This window comes from Mytilus galloprovincialis, chromosome 3 (genome assembly GCF_965363235.1).
Source record: "Mytilus galloprovincialis chromosome 3, xbMytGall1.hap1.1, whole genome shotgun sequence".
NCBI classification, from domain to species: domain Eukaryota; kingdom Metazoa; phylum Mollusca; class Bivalvia; order Mytilida; family Mytilidae; genus Mytilus; species Mytilus galloprovincialis.
The window spans coordinates 84473358-84486256 of record NC_134840.1 but is presented as its reverse complement, the minus strand read 5'-3'; the positions used below and the strand labels follow the sequence as shown (position 1 = coordinate 84486256).

General features: G+C 33.3%; 1 protein-coding gene across 1 annotated transcript in view; it reads right to left on the bottom strand.

Annotated features, from left to right (window-relative positions):
- The window catches only part of LOC143066838 (uncharacterized), a 265369-nt gene extending 253414 nt beyond the window's left edge, over window positions 1–11955 (bottom strand). Inside the window, exons 1-2 of the mRNA XM_076239650.1 lie at window positions 11309–11955; window positions 5163–5258 (exon numbers count right to left, since the gene is read on the bottom strand). Of these exons, the coding sequence (XP_076095765.1) occupies window positions 5163–5258; window positions 11309–11882 (670 nt within the window). The 5' untranslated portion in view covers window positions 11883–11955. The remainder of the gene's footprint in view (window positions 1–5162; window positions 5259–11308) is intronic.
- Window positions 11956–12899: the final 944 nt, after the last annotated feature.

Here is a 12899-nt window from a genome sequence, read left to right as displayed (position 1 = left end):
ATCAATTATATAGTAATTTTTATAAATTCACTGTTGCAAAAGTATGATTTATTCTAAATACTAAGGATTTCCTTATCCCAGGTATAGATAACCTTAGCCGTATTTGGCACAACTTTTTTAGAATTTTGGGTCATCAATGCTCTTTAACTGTATACTTGTTTGGCTTCTGATTATTTTGACCTGAGCGAAAATGATGAGTCGTGTGTAGATAACACGCGCGTCTGCCTTATCATATTATAAGCCTGGAACCTATAAGCAGGTCGAAACATACTTTTGTATTGTTAATTTGTGTATTTCTGTCCTGAATGTTCTTGCATTTATTTGAACAGTAGTCCTGTCTTGTAATGTAGTCATTTTAGTGTTATATTTAACACTGCCATAAAAACGTCAGGTTTGGCTAGACACAAAACCAAGTTCAACCCACCATTTCTTCTTAAAAAGTCCTGTACCAAGTCAGGAAAATAGCAGTTGTTATCTTATAGTTCCTTTCCGTGTGAGTTACATTGTCGTTTTGGTTTTTTGTTGCACTTTAGTGTTTCTGTTGTTTCGTTGTTTTCATCTTATAGTTGATGTGTTTTCCTTGGTTATAGTTTTTAACCCTTATTGTTTTTTTCTCAATCGATTAATGACTTTCGAACAGTGGTATACTACTGTTGCTTTTATTTATCGTCTACAGACCTTAGTGTGGACAGTGTTTTACTCATGACTATTTTTCATACCCCTTGCTTATCTATTTCTTCATGTTTTTTGCCTTGAATAGCAGGAAGGGGTATGCATTTTGCAGAATAGAAAATTTTGGCTTTAAAGTAAAGTAGCGATTTCTATTAGAATGCAATATCCTATAACGTAAAATTGTTCATATTTTAAGTTTAGCTGATGAAGTTTATTATACATTTATATAACTTTTCCCGAAAATAGTGTATCACACTGCAAAAATATTATTTAGAAAGAGCAGGTGCTATTCTTTTACTGCATTTACTGTCTAAAAGAAATGCACCACGAAATAACTGTGTTCTCGGGTAACCATCGACCGGAAGTAAATTATAAGGTTCAGGAAAATGGCCATTGTTATATTATAGTTCGTGTCTGTGTGTGTTTCATTTTAATGTTGGGTTTCTGTTGTATCGTAGTACTCCTCTTATACTTGATGCGTTTCCCTCAGTTTTAGTTTGTAACCCGGATTTAGTTTTTTCTCAATCGATTTATGAATGTCTAACAGCGGTATACTACTGTTGCCTTTATTTAACTATACAAAATATATAAAATTATATATTAAGTAATTTTTTTAATTAAAAAATAAATTTTGAAATGTGAGTACCGATAACAACAATATTTAAAGATTTTACAGTGGTATTTTTAAGGTAAAAACCAAAGGATAATGTGAGTACATGGATCGTATCTAAAGGTGTAATACCACCAAATCATGGTACGTCAAATCCGGTTCTATAAAAATAGGTCGGAAAAAACTATTCCCTTGGCAGTTGTAGGTGATTAATCCTAAATTTTATTGCAGTAAAACATTTCTAGGTCATAAACATATATCTTGTGTATTTCAAAGCACCATTTTGTTTTTATTTGGGGTTTCTATAGAACATTTTGGAAAACTTGAGGTTACTCAAGATTGTACACAGGTTAAAAAAGAGGGGAAATTTGATTGGTTAACTTCCAGTGTTGGTTATTTTCTTATATGCAATGAAATGTTATGTGAATGTGTTTTTTTTTTATAGTAGGACAGGATAAAACTTTACTCGTGCCAAGTATTTCTTTATTTGAAACAAAGATAAAGTCTGCACAATTTTTTGAAAAGTGCAAATTTAACAAAAACTAAAAGGGGAAAATCAATGGTGGTATTACACCTAAATTATATTACTGTAAAAATTAGGATGAGATATAAGAATTCTACAGGTCTAGCGAAACATCCAAATTGAATATTTGTATATATGAATGTAATGAGTAAAATTTTTAGTTCGTTATAATTAACCAGAATATGGTCCGTCATTTATTCAACAAGTGCTTATTTGTCATAGAGGAATTTCGAAATATATTGACTTTCAGCATCATGTTTAGATTTGGACTAATTCTAATTTTTTTTGGTGTCATAAATTTAGAGAAATCATCACGTGACAAGTTCAAGTTGAGTTAACTATGCGTAATTTAATTATTTTGACATTCTCGTTAACATGAGTATTATTAGTTGACAGATTTGTAATTATGACTTTTGAACTAATTAGAGTGAATTCGTTGTGCCAGTGCTAAGTTTACATCTTAAGCATCTCCAGCTGTCCTGAACGTTTTTCTAATGATTTTATGTATAAATTTATGACCCCTTACAAGGAAGCCATCAGCCTCTATGATTCTTATTCTTCGGAGCAGCTGAGTGAATCAAACTTTTTTTTTTACTTATTTATTTCGTTATCTTAGTCGTTTTTCTTAGCACTGCTTTTTTTTTTATTTGTCGTTGAGTCTTTTTTTTTTCTTTTAGTAATGCAATGGAAAATCGTCTTTCTAATTGATTTTAGATGTCCCCATCGATATTTTTTATAAATGTTTTTTTTTAATACCGGTATATGAGATACCGGTATACGGACTAGAACCCAACTGTATTTACATTGAAATTATACAGTTAAAATTGAGAATGGAAATGGGGAATGTGCCAAACAGACAACAAACCGACCATAGAAAAAAAACAACAGCAGAAGGTCACCAACAGGTCTTCAATGTAGCGACAAATTCCCGCACCCGGAGGCGTCCTTTAGCTGGCCCCTAAACAAATATATACTAGTTAAGTGATAATGAACGCCATACTAATTTCCAAATTGTACACAAGAAACTAAAATTAAAATAATACAAGACTAACAAAGGCCAGAGGCTCCTGACTTGGAACAGGCGCAAAAATGCGGCGGGGTTAAACATGTTTGTGAGACCTCCCCCTATACCTGTAGCCAATGTAGAAAAGTAAACGCATAACAATACGCACATTAAAATTCAGTTCAAGAGAAGTCCGAGTCTGATGTCAGAAGATGTAACCAAAGAAAATAAACAAAATGACAATAATACATAAATAACAACAGACTACTAGCCGTTAACTGACATGCCAGCTCCAGACTTCAATTTAACTGACTGAAAGATTATGATTTCATCATATGAACCATAGGCACAATCCTTCCCGTTAGGGGTTTAGTATCATACCATCATAACATAAATGAGAAGAACATAACCCGTGTCATGCCAACAACTGGTTTTTGAATAAATGTGTTTAGTTCCGATGCAAAGACCCTATAAGAGAATCAATATTAACGCCAAAATATGCAATCTTTAAAGTTACATATTTGACTTACTACCTTGTTTTCAAGTACAAATGTATGTATCATTTTGTAGCAGTTATTCCCTTTAAATATTTTGTGTGTGTGTGTAAAATAAATTGGTAGAATTAAATGTAACAGTAAGGGGCGGAATAGGTTTTATTATATATTAAATTATTATTACACGCAATCCAAAATTCTCTAATGAAGTTTTTTAAATTTCGTCAAGTCAACTGGGTATGCATTTCTTTGATTTCATACATTTTTTTTATATAGCCATCTAGTGAGAAAAACATGAATTTGTATATTTCTTATTTTTCATTATAAATATTAGTTTATAAAATTTCTTTTAAATTTCTTTCAATTTTTTATTTGAATATACCTTAATGTCACTCTACATGAATCGAATTATAGAATTCTTGTTAAAGATTTGTATTCATTTAACGTATGTATAAAAATGTGCAGTGGCTCTTTTCAGGAAAAATTATCAGAGCAAAATAAACTAGAGGCTCCAAGAACTCTGTGTCGCTCACCTGATATTCTATTTACAATTGATGCATGAAATAATGCAACCGTTATACTTTTGCTTTAGTTTCACAGATATAAGTCAAAAACTGCATTTTCCGCCTAAGTTCTATTTTTTGCCATGTTGGCCATGTTGGTTGGCAAGCAGGGTCATCGGACACAATTTTTAAACTTGATACACTAATGATAGCCGTATTTGGCACAACTTTTTTAGAATTTTGGGTCATCAATGCTCTTTAACTGTATACTTGTTTGGCTTCTGATTATTTTGACCTGAGCGAAAATGATGAGTCGTGTGTAGATAACACGCGCGTCTGCCTTATCATATTATAAGCCTGGAACCTATAAGCAGGTCGAAACATACTTTTGTATTGTTTATTTGTGTATTTCTGTCCTGAATGTTCTTGCATTTATTTGAACAGTAGTCCTGTCATGTAAGTTCTATTTTTTGCCATGTTGGCCATGTTGGTTGGCAGGCAGGGTCATCGGACACAATTTTTAAACTTGATACACTAATGATAGTTGTGGCCAAGTTTGGTTAAATTTGTCTCAGTTGTTTCAGCGGAAGACTTTTATTAAAGATTACAAAACTTTACGAACAATTGTTAAATTGTCTTTAAAGGGCAATAACTCCGTCCAGGGTCAAATGACCAATTTTGTAATGTTTACTTATTTGCAGATCTTACTTTGCTGACGTTATTGCTGTGCACAGTTTATCTCTATCTATAATAATACTCAAGATAATAAAAAAATCTGCAAAATTTCCTTGAAATAACGAATTCAGGGCCAGCAACCCAATATGGGAGTGTCTGATTCATCTGAAAATTTCAGGGCAGATCGATTGTAACCTGATTGCACAATAGTCCCCATGTCAGATTTGCTCTAAATGCTTTAGTTTCAGATATATAAGCAAAAAACTTCATTTATACCCCTATGTTCTATTTCTAGTCATGTCGGTCATCTTGGTTGGCAAGCTTGGTCATTGGACTAATTTTTTAAGCTAAATACTCCAGTGATGATTGTGGCCAAGTTTGGTTAAATTTTGCCAAGTAGTTTCAGAGGAGAAGATTTTTGTAAATGTTAACGGACGACGACGATGGACGACGACAGACGACAGACAACAACGGACAACGACAGACGAAGCACACCAAGTGATGAGGAAAATTTAAAACGAAAAATCCTTAATCAAAAGGAAAAATCAAAACCTCATTCACATCAAACGCTTGAAAAACACATTTCAATATAACTTTCGATCATTTTATTCGATTATTTTTGAAAAAAATGTCGCAGAACTGTAATATGTGTAAGTAATAACTGCGTGAAATATTTACTAACCATCAAGAGTTCGAACCTTTTCTTTTATCTCATGAATGCTCTTTCCTATATAAATGTTTATGGCTTTACCTTGACTGGTCATAACAGGAAGTTCTTCTGAAAAGAAAAGACAACAACATGGTAAAGAAGAATGCATTGAAAATCCTAACAGAACATGTACCGTTGTAAGCCTTGTAAGGCATGATACAATTAACATATTAATTCTTACATAAAGAGATAGTTTAACAAATCGTGAGATTGATAAACAATCGACATACAGCACGTGGAACATGTGACAAAATTATAACTGAATTGATCGTGCCATAATATTTGTCGGTATATTTTCCATGCGTTCCGTGATAGTTATCCCATGAGGCCAGAGTGTGATCTAACACTGACACACCAATTCCGAATGGGATAACTATTTTACATCCCAGCTGTTTATGATTAGACGAAAAATCATTTACAATTCATAAAATCTAGTTTAGAACGACACACAACCATTATAATATACTTCATATATTACAATATAATATATACCCTTTATGACCCCCGAACACGATGTTCAAAGATAAACCATTTCAACTCGCCCCACTGTCTAATCGCCCCACACTAAATCGCCACTTTCTAAAAAAGACGCACCACCCTTGCTAATACCAACTCATCCCACTTATGAAAAAAGGTAGACTCCCATTGGACTCCCATTGGAAAATCAGTCTGATATTACTCTTCGTATTTATGAAAAAGGATAAGGATTGACACTAAACATTTATGAAAATATCTTGCTTCCTTTAAATATGTTAAATTACATCCCAGCTTCTTTGTTCTATCAGGGGTGATCTGAGCCGGATTACCCCTACCAGATCACTCGAGCTGGAGTTTGTTTGTTTTGCATGCTTTCCTTTGTTCTGTAACATTTTAACGGGAATGTCAAATCCACTATCAAACTTATAATTAACTATCTATCAACAATTATGTAGATAAAATCCATACCAGTGTCTATACTGGGATTTTAAATCAAGACTTTTAGCATATAAACCCACGACACATACCACAACACCAGGATGACGGATTACAGCAATTTAACATACTTAAAGGAAGCAAGATATTTTCATAAGTGGGACGAGTTGGTAGACCTCTATTCAGTGGGGATTTAACCCTTTTCGTAAATAAGAGAGTTGTTAGACTGATTGTTCAATTTGATTTTACACTTTTTCAAAAGTGGGGCGAGTCGTTAAACAAGAGTAGGGCGATTTTGTATATAGTTGCGATCTAGTGTGGGTCGATTGGCCAATAGGTCGAGTTGACATGGTTTCATATTTAAACATCGTGCTCGGGGGACATAAAGGGTATACATTATATAGTAATATATAGAGTATATTATAATGGTTTTGTGGTCTTTTAAACTAGATTTTATGCATTGTAAATGGTTTTTCGTCTTATCTAAAACAGCTAGGGTGTAAAATAGTTATCCCATTCGGACTTGGTGTGTCAGTGTTAGATCACCCTGTGGCCTCCGGCCATCGGGATGATCTTACACTGACACATCGCGTCCTCGTGGGATAACTATTACTTACTGAGCGTTGGTGTATTTTTTCTCAGTAAATAATTCTAAATTTTATTGTGGATTAGGCATTTCCGCCAAAATGTTTCAAAACAAAGGAAAGCATGCAAAACAATAAACTCAAGCTGGCGTGATCTGGTACGGATGCTCCGGCTCAGATCACCCCTGGTAGAACAAAGGGGCTGTGATGTAAGTAATTGTTATCCGAATAGGATGCGGTGTGTCAGTGTAAGATCATCGCGATGACCGGAGGCCGATCTCACACTGACACACCAATTCTGAATGGTATAACTATTTTACATCCCAGCTGTTCTATATTAGATAAAAACCCATGTATGCTTCCTAAAATCTAGTTTAGATCGCCACACAATCCTTAATATATACTTTATATATCATTATATAGTATATACCTTTTGTGAGCCCTGGACACAATGCCTAAATATGTTATTATTACCAGTGAATATGTATCCAGTTGTCCTGGTGTAGGATTTTTTTCTCATTGTTGAAGACCGTGCAAATGCCTTGTGTTGCTATTAAGTCCACTTTACATTAACTTTGGTTGATAGTTGTATCATTGGCTATCATATCACATCTTCTTATTTGTAGAGAGAAGTCAAAATGAAATATAGATGTTTGATTCCATTGAAAAATGAAAAATAAAAGCATAACAACCAAGGTAGGACTCAGTACACTCTCGTGAATACTTTAGAAGAAGAAAAAATTAAATATATCGGGTTTGCTTCCAACTATAGATAAGCCAATTGATCCACGAACATACATAAACAACCGCAAGAACAGTCATCAAGCGGGATCTGACTTCATATCTATAACTGTGATAGTTCATTATAAAAGTTTTAATTGCTTTATAATGCTATATTTCTGCTGTAAAGGTAACAATATTTCATTCATTCAAACCTAAGAAGACTCTTAAAAACATGAAAATAGTAACACCTATGAAATATACATTCTGTAATAAGGAGTCAACGAAAATTCAACGACACGATATGACGAAAAGAAACAGGAATTGAAAGTCTAGTTTATCTTAGTTTTTGTTATACGGATTATCATGATAATTTGTTTTGAAAGGACTACGAAGGATACAGGTCACTTTAAACATCGGACTTTTTTTGTGATTGAGTTAAACTGGGCATGTTTTCATTTGTATCTATCATAAAACATATCAGAATTGATTAAATAAACAGAAAAAATGTCTTTATAGCTATCAAATAGTGTCAAATTAAAATTATTGTATACTTGTAGTTTAAAGGTGCTTGGCTTGCTTTGTTCGAATAAACAATTGTAATTAACATTTATACAGACAAAGCAAGCAAGCGGATTCAAGCCAACCAAACCTTTTAACTACAAGCATTAGGAAGTTAGCTCTAACGGATGCATATTAAATTTTTTATTTATTTTTTAAAAATAACATTTACAAAACGATTGTGTGAGTGGTAACAAAAAAAACAATTGCCTTACATTTGACGCTTGGGTGACTGGATAATTGACATTTCTCATGTCATTGTGTATACATTTTATACAGTAAAGTAAGTTCGAGCAACAATCGAGTCACCTTAATTTAAGTTTGAATTTCTTATAAATCTTATAAATCTAAAAAAAATATTTGAGCATGCATGATATGGTCATCTTAATGCCCGCGTCACACTGTCCCGATTTTTATATACGATGGACACCCGAATGCGAAAATTGTAAGTTCGTACGAAGTTGATCCCGATCTCGTTAAAATACCAAAAAGTGACCGAAGCAAGTACGATGAATAACGAAGTCTATACGATGGTGCCGAAATTATATACGATAGCAATAGATGGACATACGAAGGTTAACCGAAGACGGGTATTTAAGCTTCATATCTCAGTCGAAGCCTACACGATGGATCACGAAGGCTACACGATGGATTACGAAGGCTACACGATGTATTACGATGATGGCGCGATGGCCATACGATGTCGTGTACAGTTTATTATCCCCTCGCCTACTACATGTAAGTTGCGTGTAGATAAAATTGTTATGGACACTCTAGAACCAAAATGCTCAAAACTTGGTATGGTGTTACTCGTTAAGAATATCTTAAGCGCTATTGACTTTAAAGTTCAAAGGTTAAGGTCACAGTGGCACTTGTAATACAAGGCAATATCACCCTAGTGGACACTCTAAAACCAATATGCTTCAAAAGGTTTTAACCACATTTGGTATATTGTTCCTCCTTGTAATGATCTGACATTTTTTACATTCAAGGCCAAAGGTCAAGGTCGTGCAGATAGACTTGTTTTTTTCTCCTTAAAATAGCATAATACACAGGAAATTGGTTGCTCATTTTTTACCTGCTGGTTCTAAAGACAATATTAAAGGTATTTCCAGTTACTGAATGTTTTGGTTGATTTCTAAAAAAATAGTTTATGTATCAAATATGCATATTTAATTTATCATTTTCTGCATGTGTCATATACAAGTATAGTGTCCATATTTGTCCCCAAAATGTTACATACGAGGGGATGCCACGCTCGGCATTGCTTTTTTTTTAACTGTAAAATATGTGCACTAGTCCGAATAATCACCCATATTTATGCCCATGTTTACTGATCTATCTTAAAGGTAAGGTAATGGGTTCGTTGATCCCTTTTATTCAAAAAGGGCTCTTTCCAGGAGAATATCATAATAATATAGACAAAAGGAAGGATGTGGGGAAAGCAACAAATGCGCAAAATATGACATATAGAAAACAAAATGGCTTTGGAGAAAACATTGGTGTGACAACAACTCAGACGATACATAAAAAATCAGAATAATGAAGAAGAAGTTGGTTTCCTTATATACGTGTACCTGCAGTGTTGGTATACGAGGCGCGTTTATGATTTTCATTATGTTATTTGATATGCAAAATTGACAAAAAAGTAATATTTTACTTGTAAAAGTAAATCCTGAGCCTGTTATAGCTGCTCTTCTTGTTCCATTTGAATTAATAGAAACAACGCTGTCGCCTTTCTTGTTCTCATAGAATCATATGATATGAGCTCCATGTTTTGTGAACGTCTTTCTTAACTGTCATATTAGACTGACCAGTGCATATCGGGCATGGCACTTTAAATGTATTTTAGTGCGAAAATTAACTTACATTTAGCTGGATTTATTGCCGTCGTAGTTCCATCTTGTCGCCTTCGTACTTTTATTCGATGGCAACACGACGGGATTACGAGGTCTTCACGAAGTCGTGTTGCCATCGTAAGACCTTCGGGTAGCTTCGTGATTCATTCGTGTAGACATCGTAATGTCAAAACTGCCTGATGGAAACGATGGAAACACGAATGCAATACGATGTTCAAAGATGCATTCCCGGTGACATTACGATGGTGAAGATGGTGATACGAACTCAATACGAACCCTCAACATCGGACGCACCTTCGGGGATTTTTTAACATGTTAAAAAATTTAGAACCCTTCCCGAAGTTGTCCCCGAAGGCTAGAAAAAGTGGCCGATGGTTCTACGATGGTTAAAGATGGCACTACGAATAGCCCGATCTGGATACAATCAGTCCCGATTTTCACAATTTTCATAATCGTGTTGCCATCGGCGTAAAAATCGGGACAGTGTGACGCGGGCATAAGGCGATGTGACGCAGATCACCCTGACATTTGTGCGAGCTTGACCTTTGACATCAAGATCAAAATACTGGATTGCAATCAGGTGCTGCCTATATTTGGGTTTCTTTAGCTACTGTAAGTCCTGTTTCAAATCAAACTAATACACAATGCAGGTTGTTTTAATCTTCAATATGAAATATTCGAAATGTCAAATAGTTTTAGTAGTTTCAAATGCTTGGTAACAAAAAATTTAAAAGATAGGTATTTCAATAGAAACAGCGAATATTTTTATCGATGTTTTATAAATGAACGGTACAGAACTATAAAAAAAAACGCACAACGAACGAACAGAAAAAAAACATCGACAAACGGTACACAACGCACAAAGTCCGGAATCAACCATACGTTTGTTATACCCTTGTATATCAAAGTAAGCTTCTATGAATAGCTTGCAATTTAAATGATAAGTATCATCAATATTAAAGTCATTAAAAGACTATATCCAGTTGTTGCATTTCGAATTATCCCATAAAACAACAATGAAAATTCATCTCAACACCAAAAAATCCACATCAGAAACTAGCACTTATAGTGATATTAAAAGCATCGCATTTATATTTAGAATAAATCGCATTCAGTAATTAATACTACAAATTCAGCTGTTTTAATGAAACTTTTTGGACATTAATTCTTTGTTGTACAATAAAAAGTCATATTCTAGTCAAATTGTAAAACATACTTTCAAACTATTTCATATTTTTAAAAAGTAAACAAACGCAGTTTTTCCCATCATCCTTTATTCTATTATAGACATACTCGCATACGACAGTGAATATGAACTAAATGGATTGACATTTTATATATACCGGTTATTTATACATATCCGTTCTCACATATTTTAATGGAAAAAAAAAATAATGCTTATAATGATAAGCATTGACATTGTATTATAAAAAATATAACAAATGCATTCAAAATGTAAAAACAAAAATAAAATAAATGGTACCTTGAAGATCTTCGACTTTCTGGCGAGCCTCTAGATACCTCTCTGCTTCATTTGTTGACAATGGCGTTGTTTTCGAGGTTTTCATGGCCTGTTGGTGTCCATATATTGGATTTTTATTGAGGTGCTTGTCTAGTCGTACACACATGTTTGTGAAATCCGTAAAAAAATCAACAAATTCGCCTTCGTCCGTCATGGCCCTTGTTTTGTGACAAAATCTATTTCTTGCAATCCTCATTCTCTCCACGTCATCGCCTATGTTTGTTTCATTCCCTGACGGATATTTTCCCCAACCATTGGTAGGCTTCGGAACAAACTTAACTGCTTTGAAATGCTTGAAAATTTTATAGATTATGCTTTGATCTAAATTTTCGAAAGTCCCTTTCTTTAAAGCATTTATCATATTTAACTCTGTCATGTTTAAAGGTTTGAAAAATGTAGGGTCATTCATCACTAGTTCGTATACTTCGTGTGGTGTTTTCCCGTGCATACTAATCAAATCCTGCATTATTCTTGAAAAGACATCTGCTATGGCCATATAACATCTGGCACATCTTAAATTATCTTCGGTTGCCATTTCTGAAAATCTATATCGTTCTTCAAATCATCTTATAGTGAATCCATTATCATATACATATCCGAGTTGTTCATTCCTTCAATAAAATAAAAAAAATAAAAAATGCTTTAATTATATTCGGATGAAATTAATCCTCTTTAATAGGAATAATTTAATTTGTCTCAAACCTTAGATTCTACAGAAATTTATTCTTGGTTCCCATATGTAAAACATATAGTAGAAGTAACTGGAATGGATTTGGACACGTTGAAGACATATTCCTCACAATAGATAATTAAAAATATTAGAGAACAAGTAAAATTTCAATTGAAGCATTTTTATGAAAAGCTAGTAAATGATGAATTATCAGATATAAAGGATAACAGCAAACTCACTATTTATAAACATGTAAAAATAAATAATACAGAACAAAAATGTTTAACTTGCTCAAAATTGAATTTAGAAATCTGATAACGAAATTCAGATTAAGTGACCATTTTTAATTAATGGAAAGGGAAGATACCTTAAAATACAAAGAGATGAAAGATTATGCAAAAACTGCAAACAAATTGAAGATGAAATTCATTTCTTTTTATATTGTAACAGAAACCATAAAAATAGAAAAGTTTATTTTGATTTTCTAATAAATGAGAATATGCACTTTATAACGAAAGTCTATTAGGGTCACAATTTTTTTTTATTTATCTCGTAATTACGAGAAATCAATCGCGTAAATACGCGATATTTATCTCTTAATTACGCGATAATTATCGCGTAATTACGAGATAACTATTGTTTTATCTCGTAATTACGAGATGATTATTGCGTAATAACGAGAAAACTATCGCGTAATTACGAGATAATCATTGTTATAATTATCGCGTAATTACGAGATAATCATTTTTTATCTGATAATTACGAAATAATTATCGAGTAATTACGAGTTAAGTAGTTTTTTTATCTCGTAATTACGAGATACGAGATAAAGATTGATTTGGCCAAGTAGATTAAGAGGAAAAGATTTTTGTAAAAGATTAT